General features: G+C 44.9%; 1 protein-coding gene across 1 annotated transcript in view; it reads right to left on the bottom strand.

Annotated features, from left to right (window-relative positions):
• Nucleotides 1-230: 230 nt before the first annotated feature.
• LOC134338391 (uncharacterized) overlaps nt 231-15,901 on the bottom strand; it is a 140,315-nt gene continuing 124,644 nt past the window's right edge. Inside the window, exons 17-21 of the mRNA XM_063034183.1 lie at nt 15,084-15,378; nt 14,732-14,904; nt 11,476-11,729; nt 5,094-5,226; nt 231-3,182 (exon numbers count right to left, since the gene is read on the bottom strand). Of these exons, the coding sequence (XP_062890253.1) occupies nt 2,940-3,182; nt 5,094-5,226; nt 11,476-11,729; nt 14,732-14,904; nt 15,084-15,378 (1,098 nt within the window). The 3' untranslated portion in view covers nt 231-2,939. The remainder of the gene's footprint in view (nt 3,183-5,093; nt 5,227-11,475; nt 11,730-14,731; nt 14,905-15,083; nt 15,379-15,901) is intronic.

Genomic DNA, 15,901 nt, shown 5'->3' with positions numbered 1-15,901 from the left:
TTGTATTGCTCATTCTGTCCCGGATCGATCCCGTTTAACACTTGATAGAACCAAACCATAGTGGTTAACCTCACTGCAAGGGTCACACACAGACAGACACGCATGAGGATGTGGCAAAATAGGAACTATTTCAAAATAGGAAGTATCTCTGTGTGTTGGTTTTCTCACCATCCATCAGAGGCCCATGTTGTGGAATGACACAATCTCAAAGCAAAAACATATGCAGTAGAGTCAAGTTTATTCACTGTTGTAGAAGCATAGAAACATAGAAAACCTACAGTACAATACAGGCCCTTCGGCCCACAAAGATGTGCCGCACATGTCCTTACCTTAGAAATTACTTAGAGTTACCCATAGCCCTCTATTTTTCTGAGCTCCATGTACCTGTCCAGGAGTCTCTCAGTTGTGTTTGATACTGAGGGATGGTGCAGAGCACACGCCAGGCAGTCAGCCTGCAGGCTATTCAACTGAACTTTATTGACAACCCTGTTTGCACAGAATGTGAACTCCTCCCATGTGGGAGTGACTAACTGAGTGGCACTGGAATAACATTATTAACTACCACTACATTTACCACAACACAGTTTAATATAGTACAAAAAAACCTTTTGTTCTTTGTTTTGGCAAAATTAAAGCTTACAAATAAGATTATAAAGAAGGCATTAGGCCCATTATGCTGAAGCTATGTCTGTAGACTGGTTGCCCATATGACATTATTAACTAGATATCCCTGTTTAATCAATTATTTCTTAAGACTTTAAATGATGTGTTTCTTGTTTATGGTCACCTTTTTTGTTGCTATTTTGGTGATTTTGAATCAGGGCAGTCTGCAGATATTCTGTGTGTGTTTTTTGCTTTTTTTTTGTTACCGTTCGCACGATTTGTTTTCTTTGTGCATGGGGAGAGTTTTGGCGTTTTTCTTTGAATGGGTCCCATGGTTTTCTTTGTTTTGCAGCTGACTGTGGGGAAGATGAAACTCAGGGTTGTATACTTCATACATACTTTGATCATAAATGTACTTTGAATCTTTGAATTTGAAATATTTCCCCTCCAATACATGTGCAAGGCAGCAGTGTCCAAAAGGTCCATTTTTCTGATTACCAGCCTCCCCCAATACAGTTTCACCCTTATCAGAATTCCACATCTTTACCAAGTCTCCCGGAATCCTCTCTGCTTCGGGCAAACCTCTACGGATTCTTGTGGACACAAATTCTCGTCGGTGTCACAAACTGAAGTGTAGCGGGAGACAAGGCTTCGAAGACAGCGAGAGTGGTTGTCAAAGGGTGTTTCATTGGGGATTGATCACTCTCTTTCTTTCTCTTTCTCCCTCCCTCTCTCTCTCTCTCACACAATGGTGAGGGAAAGTCTGCCTCCGATCCTCGAGTTGGGGAACTTGAAACAAAAAGCAATGCTTCAGATTAACTGTAATGTCAAAACAGCAGCTGTTTGTCTCCCCTGTCACTGTGGAACGAGTGATATCTGTCTCTCCCTTGTTAGTGAGAGAGAGAGAGAGAGAGACTCCCCTGTCCCTGTGGAACGAGTGATATCTGTCTCTCCCTTGTTAGTGAGAGAGAGAGAGAGACTCCCCTGTCACTGTGGAACGAGTGATATCTGTCTCTCCCTTGTTAGTGAGAGAGAGAGAGAGACTCCCCTGTCACTGTGGAACGAGTGATATCTGTCTCTCCCTTGTTAGTGAGAGAGAGAGAGAGACTCCCCTGTCACTGTGGAACGAGTGATATCTGTCTCTCCCTTGTTAGTGAGAGAGAGAGAGAGACTCCCCTGTCACTGTGGAACGAGTGATATCTGTCTCTCCCTTGTTAGTGAGAGAGAGTGAGACTCCCCTGTCACTGTGGAACGAGTGATATCTGTCTCTCCCTTGTTAGTGTGAGAGAGAGAAAGAGAGAGAGAATCCCCTGTCACTGTGGAACGAGTGATATCTGTCTCTCCCTTGTTAGTGAGAGAGAGAGAGAGAGAGAGAGAGAGAGAGAGAGACTCCCCTGTCACTGTGGAACGAGTGATATCTGTCTCTCCCTTGTTAGTGAGAGAGAGAGAGAGAGAGAGAGAGAGAGAGAGAGAGACTCCCCTGTCACTGTGGAACGAGTGATATCTGTCTCTCCCTTGTTAGTGAGAGAGAGAGAGACTCCCCTGTCACTGTGGAACGAGTGATATCTGTCTCTCCCTTGTTAGTGAGAGAGAGAGAGAGAGAGAGAGAGAGAGAGAGACTCCCCTGTCACTGTGGAACGAGTGATATCTGTCTCTCCCTTGTTAGTGAGAGAGAGAGAGACTCCCCTGTCACTGTGGAACGAGTGATATCTGTCTCTCCCTTGTTAGTGAGAGAGACAGAGAGAGACTCCCCTGTCACTGTGGAACGAGTGATATCTGTCTCTCCCTTGTTAGTGAGAGAGAGATCCTGTGGGATGTTGAAATGCTGGAGGTGAACAGTTAGATTTTGACGGACTGTAGACCATGGTCTCTCTTTGTGGGGCTTTACTGTTGCTTACATGGTGGGTGGTGGGAACGTTGATGCTTTATGCTAGGATAAGTAGGAGGGAGGGAGAGGGGGAGGGTTGATACTTTTGTTACTACTTGTGCGTGGGAGGGGGAGGGGGCTGAGGGTTTTGGGGTTCTTACGTTCATTCTTTGGGGCTTTCTTCTGCTTCGAAGATGTCTGCGAAGAGTAAGAATTTCAGGTTGTGTATTGTCTACATTCTCTGATATTAAATGGAACTTTTGAACTATTATTGACCTATTATAGAAATTTGAATAATCCATTTGACACCAAAGATCAGTTTTTTGGATAACCCAGGTGTAAGTTTAGGTCACTCAGGCACTGTTCGGGATTACACTGCACACAGAAACATCCACAGTGATTTGTTGTGTTTGGTCGACATTTTCACGTCTGCTTCCATGCTCATCTTGAATCCTTGGACAATTTTTTGTTACAGCAGGGTGCACCAAGAGGGTTTCTCCTTCAGTGAGAAATTAACATCATAGAAAATCCCGCAATCAGACAGTGTCCATGCATCCTGCAGCATCTGGCCATTCCATTCCAGGTCATAGTTGGACATTGATATTCCAGTCAGGCCCTCAATCATTTGCTTAATGCGTCTAACAGAGCAGAAGGGGTTGACAGGCAACGAATCGATCACAGACGTCACTGAAATTGAAATATGCTTCACAGGCTGAAAAAAAAACATAAAATAAGCAAGGGTTGTCACTCTTTACAAAGTGCTTCACTAAACTTGTTATAATCATGTTGCATTGATAGAAGCACTGTTTCCCTTTTCCCTGAAGGCCGACAACTCCCAATCAGGTTATTGCAAAAGAGACGTCCACATTCATTCATGTTGCTGCTCGTCCCCCTGACACAGGCACTCAGCTTTTGCAGTGTACACCATGCACAACACACAAGCTGCATTGGGTTGTCTCCCAGGCTTATCACTAACACCCTATATGACTTGGAGGCTAAATTATGTTGGAATAAAGATTATGGTCCTCCAAGAGGACCACAGCCTTGTCGTAGGGTTTGGAGGCCTGCGTTCTTCAATGACCCGGAGAGCTACGTTGGCTGGAGTCAGGACTTTATGCTTTGGCTCTGGTAGGGTCACCCACGCCAAACAGGTCAAAGAGTAGAGGCCAGAATAAGTGTGCTCCACTGGTCCTCTGGGTACGGGGGTTCAGCTCAGGGCTAACAACCCTGAATGGTCAATAATAAATTGTTACGAGAACAGCAATGAAGACTCCTTCTCTATGTGAGTGCCACTGTATTCCTGAGTCTCCACATGGAACGTGCATGACCGAGCTACTGACACGATGAAGGAAGCCCTGAACACCATCTGAGATGGGGGACCTTCATTGATGCCCTCAACGTCAGTGGCAAAGGGGCAATAGAGAGAAGATGAGTGGGTTTGGGAGTGACTTGAGGAACCAAAGGTCTTGCATGTCAATGACGCAATGAATTGGAAATGGAGATATAGAAGGTTCCAGAATTGTTGGAGCAGGCAGATTTTGGTGGACTGGGCCAAGTAGGAGCTCATTAGTGATGTGTCTCCATGCAAGACGGACAGGGGCACCAGTTTTCAGACAAAACCGACTTTACATGGAGTGAGGAATATGGATACTGGTAAAATTGAACCTGGAAGAAAGAAAGTCATAGAAAAGGATTTCAGTGGCAAATGGGCAGGGCAGGGGGCAGACAGTTTGGAGACAGAAGAAGCTGGTCTTGATGGTGGCCAGAAATGGAGTTGGAAGTTTATCTCAGTGTCAAAGAGTGTGGCTCAGAGTTAGGCTGGGACTGCTGCCTGGAAATGGAATCGAGCTGGTACCTAGACACCAGAATTAATATCTTCAGCCTGCAGCAATCAGAAAATAAAATGAAAATGACAGAAAACAGCCCAGAATTGGAGTTCAGGTGATCCAATCTTCACCAGTGCAGGGACGGTTAAATGACATCTCACTGAAGACTCACTGAGCATAATTGTATGCTGTGCATATTCTTACTGCTTCTTAAAAAGTTCCTGAATTTTGGTATTACAAGGCACGGCAGCATCCCTACTTCTTAAGGAGAGCCCGATGCACAGTAACAAGAATGGTCAGGATGGGAAACAGTTTCTTTTCCTCGGGCCGTTAGGCTTCTGAACTCTCTGCCGCATCACATTCAAAGTGTCACCGGTGAATCTGTTTTGTACCTTACAATATTTAGTTTATGCATTTTAGTTTGTTTATTTAAGCTTATTTATGATTTTATCCTTACTTTCATAAGTTATTATGTGTTATGTGTACTACAGTGCTTTACACCTGGTTCGGAGAAACGTCTCATTTGAAGGAATACACGAATAAGCAGTATTGCACCCATATTGTACTATCTCAGTACCTTTGTATTTGTGTGCTGTAGCACTTACTTTTTATTGGCAATTATTTTGTAAATAACACTATTCTTTGCATTTCTGGTCAGATGCTAACTGCATTTCATTGGCCTTGTATCTGTACTCGGCACAATGACAATAAAGTTGAATCTAATCTAATCTAATCTAAAATATAGTTAAATGACAATAAGCTTGACTTGACTTGAATTATTTCCTATGATATTTTACCTGAACATCCCAGGAGCTGACGCCTTGCACACAGCTTTGCTCTAAACTTTCTTCAGCAACCTCTGCAACTATATCCCATCTCGCATTTCTGGCAACGTTGCCTGTTGGATCAGCAGGGTCGAGAATCATTGGCCTGAGTGTTCGAAGAATATAAGATTCAAAATTCAAAAGATTTTAAAAATTTGGTTGTTCCATTGACCACAAAAAACAAAAAAAGGCTTTGGGAATTATCCCTAAGGTAAGCTTTTAAAGCTGTTTGGTAATCTACTAGTGATTCAGACAAGGGACAATTGCTTAGCAAATGGATGACATCCAGTTCAGGTGTGTTAAACCATTTGGAGCTAATGCCACACTAAGTCCCTTGTAAAGAAAAAGAAAACCTGAGTTTTTAAAAACTGCAGTAGGAAACAGCAATACTCTTGCATGCAGACGGAAACAAGTGCTGAAACAGTCTTCAATGTATCAATACAGCTACCAGTAGACGCACTGCCCATGGGAATGAAGGGGGAGAGAGGCTGCAGAGTGACAATCAGGGCAAGAGCAGGAAGATTCCTGCTGGGAGGAGTCCCCTGGTGCCCTGGTGGGAGGAGGGTGGAAAGGCCTGCCAGGATTCCCTCACCAAAACAGGAATCGGACCGTCTCGATGGGCCGAGTGGCCTGTTTCTTTCCTGTACTTATCTATGACTCTATGAGCAATGCAAACAGAAATTTCATTTTCTCACAAGATATGTTCAAAGGTTCAAAGGTTCATTTACTATCAAAGTATACAACTCTGAAACTCTTCTTCTCCAGGTAGCCATGAAACCAAGAAAGAAAAGGAAAGGCAGCACAATCCTCCCCTTCCTGCACAAAAACCGAACAAAAACAGACAGAACAGGCACATCAACCCCCAAATCCCCCCCACCCCACACAAAAAACAAACAAAAATGGAACCAGCACATCAACATCCAAATCCCTCCTCCCGCACGAGAAAATGGACAAAATGGAACAGGCACATTGACCCTCAAATCCACACCCCCCCCCGCCCCAATACCACACAAAAAAATGAGAAAGGTCGGCGAAAAACACAGAATACAAAAAACCTACAAAACCTATAAAAGTCTATAGTCCAGGTCCACATCCAAGACGCAGAAAACCTGGGCCACGTTCTCTGGGCACATGCGCTGCAGTATTGACTACCTGAGTCAGATGAGAAGAATGAGTGTGCTGCTACCAGATTCACTGATGTTAAATTCTCATTGAAGGAGCAACCCTCATAATCTAATCTAATCTCAGTCCTCTTTTATTGTCATTTAGTAATGCATGCATTAAGAAATGATACAATATTCCTCCGGTGTGATATCACAGAAACACAGGACAGACCAAGACTGAAAAACTAACAAAAATCAAATAATTATAACATATAGTTACAACAGTGCAACAATACTATAACTTGATGAAGAACAGGCCATGGCACAGTAAGAAAGTTCAAAGTCTCTCGAAAGTCCCACATCTCACGCAGACGGGAGAAGGAAGAAAACTCTCCCTGCCATGCCCGACCACAGACCGAATCTGAGTCATCCGAAAACTTCGAGCTCCAATCAGCCCTCCGACACCAAGTACCGAGCACCATCACTGCCGAACGCTTCGACCCCAGCCTAGGTCGTCAGCAGCAGGCAAAGCCATTGATTTTGGGGCCTTCCCTCCGGAGATTCTCAATCGCACAGTAGCAGCAGCAGCGAACCGGGCATTTCAGAAGTTTCTCCAGATGTTCCTCTGCACTTCTCACGGCTGTCCCCATCAAATCAGAATTGTGCACGGCATCCTACTTACAAATACGATATCATTTCACCGGAGAGCTGCGCGCGCTGCATCACGCCACCATCTTCTCCTCCTGCCCAAACTGAGGAGGATTAAGCAATTTATTAAAGAATACAAGTTAAGTGAATAGGCAAACTGGTAGAAGGAACAGAAGTGTAAACTGTTTTCTAAATGGGGAGAAAATTCAAAAATCAGAGGTGCAAAGGGACTTGGGAGCCCTTGTGCAGAATTTCTTTAAGACTAATTTGCAGGTTGAGTTGGTTATGAGGAAAGCAAATGCGTTGATAGTATTCATGTTGAGAAAATATAAAAACAAGGATGTAATGTCGAGACTTTATAAAGCGCTGGTGAGGCCTCACTTGGAGTAGTGTGAGCCCTTTTCGACCCTTATCTAAGAAAGCATATGTTGACATTGCAGAAGGTTCAAAGGAGGCTCACAAAGATGTTTCCAGGAATGAAAGGCTTATCGTATGAGAAGCAATTTATGGCTCTGGACCTTTACTCACTGGAATTTGGAAGATTGAGTGTGGGGGTGGGTGGGGAGAAGAGATTGCATTGAAACTTATCAAATATTGCAAGGCCTGGATGGAGTGGATGTGGAGAGGACGTTTCCTGTGGTGGGAGAGTCTAGGACCAGGGGGCACAACTTCTGTAAAGGGACATCTACTTAGAATGGAGATGAGGAGGAATTTCTTTAGCCAGAGGATGGCGAATCTGTGGAATTCATTCCTGCAGGCAGCCGTGGAGGCCAGGTCATTGGGTATATTTAAGACTGAGATTGGTAGATTCTTGATAAGTCAGGGAATGAAAAGCTATGGGGAGAAGGCAGGAGAATGGGGCTGAGAGGGAAATGAAACTTGATGGGCCAAAATAGCCTAATTCTGATCCTATGTATTCATGGTGAAAGGAATACTACAGTGAAAAATAGGCTCTCGCAGCTGATTATTGGCATAATAGTGCGAACTGAGAGCCAGAATTCCCTACCAGCGGGAAAACAAAGGAGTGTAACATTTTGTGCTTCGTGGAGACCTGGCTAATGGAGGAGATACTGGATCACGCTACCCAGCCCTTTGAGTTCTCCCTGTTCCGGGCGGACAGGTCAAAAATCCTCTCTGGGAAGCCTAAAGGAGATGGGGTATGCTTCATGGTCAATAATGCTTGGCGCGACCCCCTGGAATGTGCATGCCCTCAAATCCTTTTGTGCCCCAGACCTGGAATATCTGGTCCTGCTGTGCAGACCCTATTGGCTGCTTAGGTAGTCTATGGCTGTTAGTATCACAGCTGTGTATATTCCGCTGCAGGCTGATACTACCCTGGCTCTCAAGGAAGACTACAAGACCATCAGCACCCTGGAGACAGCACACCCAGAGGCTGTCTTCATCATTGCCAGAGACTTTAACAGAGCGTCACTGACTAGTCTCTCCAAAGTTTTGTCAACACATCCAGGTGAGCACACGGAGAGATAGCATACTCGACCACTGCTACTCTCCCTTCCACAATGCTTACAAAGCGCTCCTCCATCCGCCAGTTGGAAAGTCTGACCACTCCTCTATCTTGCTGCTACTGAGATGCAGGCAGATTCTGAAACAAGAGGCGGCCACAGTTAAAACCGTCCACTGTTGGTCCGACCAATCGACTTCCATGCTGCAGGACCGCTTTGATGACGCCAACTGGGATGTCTTTCGTGATGAGGATGTCTGCAAGTTCACGGATGGGGTCACAAGCTTCAACTGGAAGTGCATCAGAGATGTTGTTCCCCAAAAATCGGTCCGGGTCTATCCAAACCAAAAACCCTAGATCAACAGTTCCGTGCGAGCAGCATTTACCATGCAAGATAGAGCTTACATTGGCGGTAATCAGCAGGAGCTCAGGAAATGTAGCTACAATCTACGCAAGGTCATCAAGGCAGTGAAACAACAATACAGGGACAAGATCCAGACACAACTCTCCAACAACAACACACACAACTTACGGTGAGGTCTGCACACCATCGCAGACTTCAAAGCTAAGCGCAGTGGTGTGGCCAACATCGCTGCCTCTCTCCCATAAGAAATAGGAACATAAGAAATAGGAGCAGGAGTAGGCCATCCAGCCCGTCGAGTCTGCCCCAGATGAGCTAAAACTTTTTTACGCTCGGTTTGATGTCGCCAACACTGGGCCCCCGAGGAGAGCAGCTGAAATGACCTGCACCTTGGTCATCCGAGGCTGAAGTATGCAGGCGTTTCCAATGGGTGGACAGTCACAAGGCTGCGGGACTGGACGACATCCCAGGGCAAGTATTCAAGATGTGTGTGGCACAGCTGCCAGGTGTGTTTACAGATACTTTTAATCTCTCCCTCTCCCAGTGTAGAGTACCCTCCTGCTTCAAAATATCCACCATTGTTCCTGCACCTAAAAAGACCAAGGTAACTTGTCTGAATAACTGGCATCCTGTCACACTCACCTCAATAATAAGCAAATACTTTGAGAGGCTGGTCAAGGACTACATCTGCAGCTTGCTACCACCCACACTGGACCCCCTACATTTCGCCTACCGACATAACCGATCGACAGATGACACAATAGCCACAGCTCTACATACCATCCTTTCACATCTGGAGAAGAAGGATGGTTATGTGAGAATGCTGTTCTTGAACTACAGTTCAGCATTCAACACTATAATTCCTTCCAAGCTTGACAAGAAGTTCAGAGACCTCGGCCTTCACCCTGCCTTGTGCAGCAGCATGCTAGACTTCCTGTCAGATCGCTGGCAGGTGGTAAGAGTGGGCTCCCTCACCTCTGCCCCTCTGACCCTCAACACAGGTGTCCCTCAGGGCTGTGTCCTAAGCCCCCTCCTTTACTCTCTGTATGCCCATGACTGTCACCACCCACAGCTCCAATGTGCTAATTAAATTTGCTGACAACACTACACTGATTGGCCTAATCTTAAATAATAACGAAGCAGCCTGCAGAGAAGAAGTTATCACCCTGACACAGTGGTGTCAAGAAAATAACCTCTCCCTCAATGTCGGAAAAACAAAGGAGATGGTTGTGGACTATAGAAGGAACGGAGACAATAAACCCCTATTGAGTCAATGGATCTGGGGTTGAGAGGGTGAACAGCTTTAAGTTCCTCGGCATAAACATCACCGAGGATCTCACGTGGTCTGTACATACCAGCTGTGTGGTGGAAAAAGCACAACAGTGCCTCTTTCACCTCAGACGGCTGAAGAAGTTCAGTGTGAGTCCCCATATCCTAAGAACTTTCTACAGGGGCACAACTGAGAGCATCCAGACTGGCTGCATCACTGCCTGGTATGGGAACTGTACTTCACTCAATCGCAGGACTCTGCAGAGAGTGGTGCGGACAGCCCAGTGCATCTGTAGATGTGAACTTCCCACTATTCAGGACATTTACAGAAACAAGTGTGTAAATAGGGCCCGAAGGATCATTGGGGACCCAAGTCACCCCAACTACAAACTGTTCTAGCTGCTACCATCTGGGAAACGGTACCGCAGCATAAAAGCCAGGACCAGCAGGCTCCGGGACAGCTTCTTCCACCAGGCCATCAGACTGATTAATTCATGCTGACACAACTGTACTTCTATGCTATATTGACTCTCCTGTTGTACATACTATTTATTGTAAATTGCACATTGCACATTTAGATGGGGATGTAATGTAAAGATTTTTATCCCTCACGTATGTGAAGGGTGTAAGAAATAAAGTCAACTCAACTCAATTCAATACCATGGAATTGGTACAACTAACTTGAAGAGACAGTCACACTGCACATGCTAGAACTTGGGGCAACAAATAAAATGTGGGAGGAGTTCAGTAGGTCAGGTGACACCTGTGGGGGAAATGAACATTGTGGGTCAGTGTTTCAGGCCAAGACTCTTCTTCTGGGCTGAAAGAGCAGAGGTGAGAGAGCAGTATGAAAACAGGAAGAAACGGGGTGCATCAAGAGTTAGCAAGTGAGAGGTGGATCTAGGTGTGGACCCTCTGGTTCCAAAATCATCACTGGTACCTTAAATCCCCAAACACCCCTCTCAAATTTGCTAATGTCATGGTGTGGACAAGGAACTTTCTAAAGTCCCTCAGCCTGAGACATTTACTGACTGAATCTACCATCATGGAAGCCACTAGATTTCACCTTCCTTGTTTAGTCAATAGGCACTTACTTTCCTGCAACAGTTTGCCAAAAGAAGCAAAGGCTAGATGTTGAGAAATTTTCTTTTTCTTTTACCAAAAGCAGGTTGTTATGTTCAGATTCAATAACAATTCTCAAGATAAATCTGTAGTCCATGCGTTTATCTGTCTATTTGCGCTGCACTTTGTAACTACAACACTGCGTTCTCTTTTTCACTTTGCCACCTTGGTGTATGGCATGATCTGTCTTGATGGCACAGAAACAGAAGTTTTTAATTGTATCGTGATGCTTGTGACAAAACTAATACATTACAATACCATTTTGCAGGGGTCCAGGGAAAGAGTGAGAACAACTTTCAAAAGCATGGCAGTCCAAATAATCTCGCATGGTGCAGAGACATTCTACAATTCCACAAAGAATAAACAGGTCATAGTTCAAACACAGCTTACCTTTCTTCTTTAAGTTTATTCTTCAGGAACTTGCCAAGTATGCCAGAGTCAAAGTCATAGTTTTCTCTCCAAAACACCCACAAGTACTGGTATTGGACAATCAGTTTCAGAACTGTGCAAAATCCTTCTGCAGTGTTGAAATTCTCACCCTTCTCGGCACTTTCCCATGCATAGATGACCAGCAGCTCCAGAGCATACTTTGGTGGGAGATACTCTCCTCTTTGCAGAGTGGGTTTGTACGGGCGACGGACATACTGTTGGACAAAAATAGATCAGCTTTTGGGTCTGCAACCCTTGAACTTACATGTTTGAAGAAGTTCAAATTAATCCAGCTAACATGGCCCGTGCAGGATTTTGAATGATTATGCAAAAAAATGTATTTTTAAAAATTTATTGTTTCTATTGCCAGACAACTCAGCTTTAAACTAAGTAACAAATATTGGCAAGAGAAGAGAATTTTTTTTTTGCAATGAACTATAAAGATCTCATATGTATTGTTCTCGGACCAGAATTAGGTATAGGGTATAGGACCAGAATTAGGTACAGTATAGGGTATAGGAGCAGAATTAGGTATAGGGTATAGGAGCAGAATTTGGCCCATTGAGTCTACTCCACCATTTCATCATACCTGATCCATTTTCCCTCTCCGCACCAGTCTCCTGCTTTCTCCCTGTTGCCCTTCATACCCTGACTGATCAAGAATCTATCAACCTCTGCCTTAAATATACCCAAAAACTTGGCCTCCACAGCTGCCTGTGGTAAAGAATTCCACAGATTCACCACTTTCTGGCTAAAAAAATTCCTCCATTCCAAAAGGATACCCCTCTATTCTGAGGCTGTGTCCTCTTGTCTGAGGCTCCCCCAGTGGTGGTGGAAGTAGATCCAATAATAACTGCTGGAAGATAAATGGATCATATATGAGAAAGATTTACAGGACTGGCTGTTGTAATTAATAAAATGAAGATCAGGCAAAACATGCCCTGAATGAGAAGTGAAACTGCGTCTGTCTAATTTCAAACTGCAAACATCGGTTAATACTGAGTTGGATGGGGCTTGTGGGTTGAGACCAGCGCCTGGACCATGAATGAGCTTGTGGCATCCCTGAGTACTATCGTCACGTGCAAGTGCAAATTAGAGTACCGATGGAAAGTCACATTCTCTGAGGAGCCTCAATTATTGATCCAAGCATCAGAAGGCAAGCTCCCAGGGGAGACTTGAAGCAGATGCTTGAACTCCCATTAATTTTTCTAACAGTTTTGACATCTGGTTTGGGCAGTTAAGATGTGATTGAATTACCTGGAGCTCAAAGCCCAACACATACCTAATGTGAGATGCCCTCCCCCCACTGAATCTGTTCCGTTTAAATTTAGGCAAGATGAATACCTTAAAAAAGGTTAACAAAAATGAGGTCAGTGAATATGATCATAAGCTGCATAGATAGGAACTCATTAAAAGGCTCCCACTCCTCCTCGAAGGTTGGCGATGTGGACAGGCACCAAAGGACATCTGTCAATGTTGGGTTGTCCCAAGCAAGTGGATCCCGGGATTCGATGTCCATTTGAGCTGGAGGCACGATGGGCTGGAGGTCAATGGGCAGGTGTAGCAGTTCTAGTGGCAGGGATGAGTGCCAGGAGGGAAGGGACGGATGGATAATGGAATAACGGACAGGGTGATCCCTGCAGGAAGTGGAGAGTTGTTGGGTTTGGGAGGTGGGCAGGGGGGAGGTAAAGATGTGTTCGGTGGTGGGATGCCGCTGAAGATAGTAGAAGTTGCGGAGAATGATGTGATGGATGCAGAGGCTTAGGGGTGGATTAGGCCTCCAATAATCTCCCATTTGGTACTTATCCCTGCAAGAGGAACCGCTAACTCTTCCCATCCACCTCCATTCAGAGCCCCAGATAATCCTTCCAGGTGAGGCTAAACTTCACCTGCGAATCTGTTGGGGTCATCTCGATGCTCCCGATACGATCTCCTCTACATTGGTGACCCCCAACAAAGTTTGTGGGACCACTTTGTCGAGCACCTTAGCTCCAGCTGAGACAAGCAGAATTACCTGGTTGCCAGCTATTGCAATTCCAGTCCCCGTTCCCATATGGTCCATGGCCTCCTCTACTGCCATGAGGAAGCCTCAGGAGGAACAACACCTCATATAGTGTCTGGGTTGCCAGATGGCATGAACATCGATTTCTTTAACTTATAGTCACTTTCCCCCTCCCCCTTCCCTCTTCTTCCACTCCCCACTCAGGCTTCCCTCCTACCTCTTCTCCTCACTTGCCTATCACTTCCCCCAGTACCTTTCCTCCTTTCCTTTCCCCCATGGTCCACTCTCCTATCAGATCCTTCACCTTTTCTACATATCACCTCCCATCTTCTCACTTCCTCCCGCCACCGTGCGTCACCTATCACCTTCTAGCTTGTACTCCTTCCCCTTCCTCAACCTTCTTATTTCCCAGTCCTGATGAAGAGTCTCGGCCCAAAACTTCAACTGTTTATTCAGTCATGGCACAGTCGTGTAGTGGTTAGCACCACGCTTTACAGTACCAGCAGCAAGAGTTCAATTCCCGCCCCTGCCTATAAGGAGTTTGTACGTTTTCCCCATTAGCATGTGGGTTTCCTCCGGGTGCTCTGGTTTCCTCCCACAGTCCAAAGACGTACTGGTTAGTAGGTTAATTATCCCATCAGCAGGCTAGGGTTAAATTGGGGATTGTTGAGCAGCGCAGTTCCAAGGGCTGGACGAACCTAATCTGCACTGTATCTCAATAAATAAGTAAAATTAAATTTCCAAAGTTGCTGACCCACTGAGTTCCTCCAAAATTTTACGTGTGTTTCTCTGGGTTTCCAGCATCTGCAGGATCTCTTGGGTTTATGATACAAGGTCATGAGCCATCACCGAGGAATGGAAATGGCTCCCTTTACTGGTTGGCTTAACGAGCAGGGATGTAGAGGTAAATCTTAAACCAAATGTACAAGGAGGATGTGAGGAAAAGCCATTAAACTCTGGAGCTCAATACTTGTAGTGGCGATGGAGAGAGAATGGACCAGTTTCTTCAAAAGGCAATGGGATGAGCACTTGAGAGGGAAAAATTCACATAGTTACATGGAGTCAGCAGAGGTTTCGAATGAATAGGGTTATTCTGCCAGGAACTGACGCTAGTGATGTGCATTAATTACACCTAACCCCTCAAAAACAATTCAAATTAAAATCAAAAGCACACACATCTTCACAGGACAATTTAACAACAGCCTCCCAATCTACCTCAATATACCAGTGCTTCACAAGTCGGATCAGGCTTTTAAGTTTCGTAGGACAACGTTTTACAAAGTTCCTTTGAAGTTCAGTGAAACAAGTTGAGAATTCTCCACCAGGCTCTCCAGTTTTAATCAGGTCTTCATACACCCGAGGGTTTGGGTGTGACCGTGTTAGCTGACCTTTAGGACAAAGAGGTGAAATTTATCACTTGCATAGTTGATGTAACATTAAATTTTATATGACAAAATTATTGACCACTGATACGTGGCCTTTTTTTGGTTGGGGTCAAAGTTCAAGGTGAATTTATTATTAAAGTGCTGTACCTATATGCCACCATATACAATCCTGAGACACATACCTAAAGCATCAAATGCAGGGAGAACATCAACCTCAACATAATCAAAGTGTTCTGTGAGTCTCAACTGGAAGCTCAGCGAACGAGGAGAAGAATGAGAGGGAATTATTTTGGACTCTGACATGATGATGTCATGTCCAATGAAATCCCTACATGCCTCCAGCTTCTCACGAATTATTGTCAAATTTTCAGCCCGGTTTCTCTTCTGGTCTTCAAAACATCTGAAATGGTTGAGAAAGATAACCAGATCTGCATCTGAGCCATTCTTCAAAGCTGTTCCTTTTCCAAGGGAGCCACCCTAAAGAAAACATGTAAAACGTCAACACAAGCTTTTAAGTAAATGGTTTGGAAAATGCACTCAACACTAATTAGGAACAAAATCATCTCTCTGGGTCCAAAATCCTGTGCAACTAATAAATGCTGAAGGAGCTCAGTAGGTCAGGCAGCATCTGTGGAGGGAAATTGACAGTCAATAGTTTGGGTTGAAACCCTTCATCTGAACTGATGAAGTGTCAATCTGAATTACTGACTCCAGACTTCCCTTCACAGATTCTGCCTGACCCACAAAGTTTCTCTATCACTTTGCCTGAGGCCGACACAAGAAGATTTGCAGATGCCGGAAATCCAAAGCAACACACGCGAAATGTTGGAGGGAATCAGAAGGCCAGGCAGCATCTGTGGAAAAGATGTTTCAGGCCGAGACCCTTCCACAGGATTGGCCCAAAACATCGACTGTTTATTCTTTTCCAGCTGCCTGGCCTGCTGAGTTCTTCCAGCAGTCCATGTGTGTTACTTTGTCTATGGCTTCAGATTCTTGTGTC

This window comes from Mobula hypostoma, chromosome 27 (genome assembly GCF_963921235.1).
Source record: "Mobula hypostoma chromosome 27, sMobHyp1.1, whole genome shotgun sequence".
Lineage (NCBI taxonomy): Eukaryota > Metazoa > Chordata > Chondrichthyes > Myliobatiformes > Myliobatidae > Mobula > Mobula hypostoma.
The sequence above is the reverse complement of the archived record's forward strand: the minus strand, read 5'-3'. Positions and strand labels throughout refer to the sequence as shown.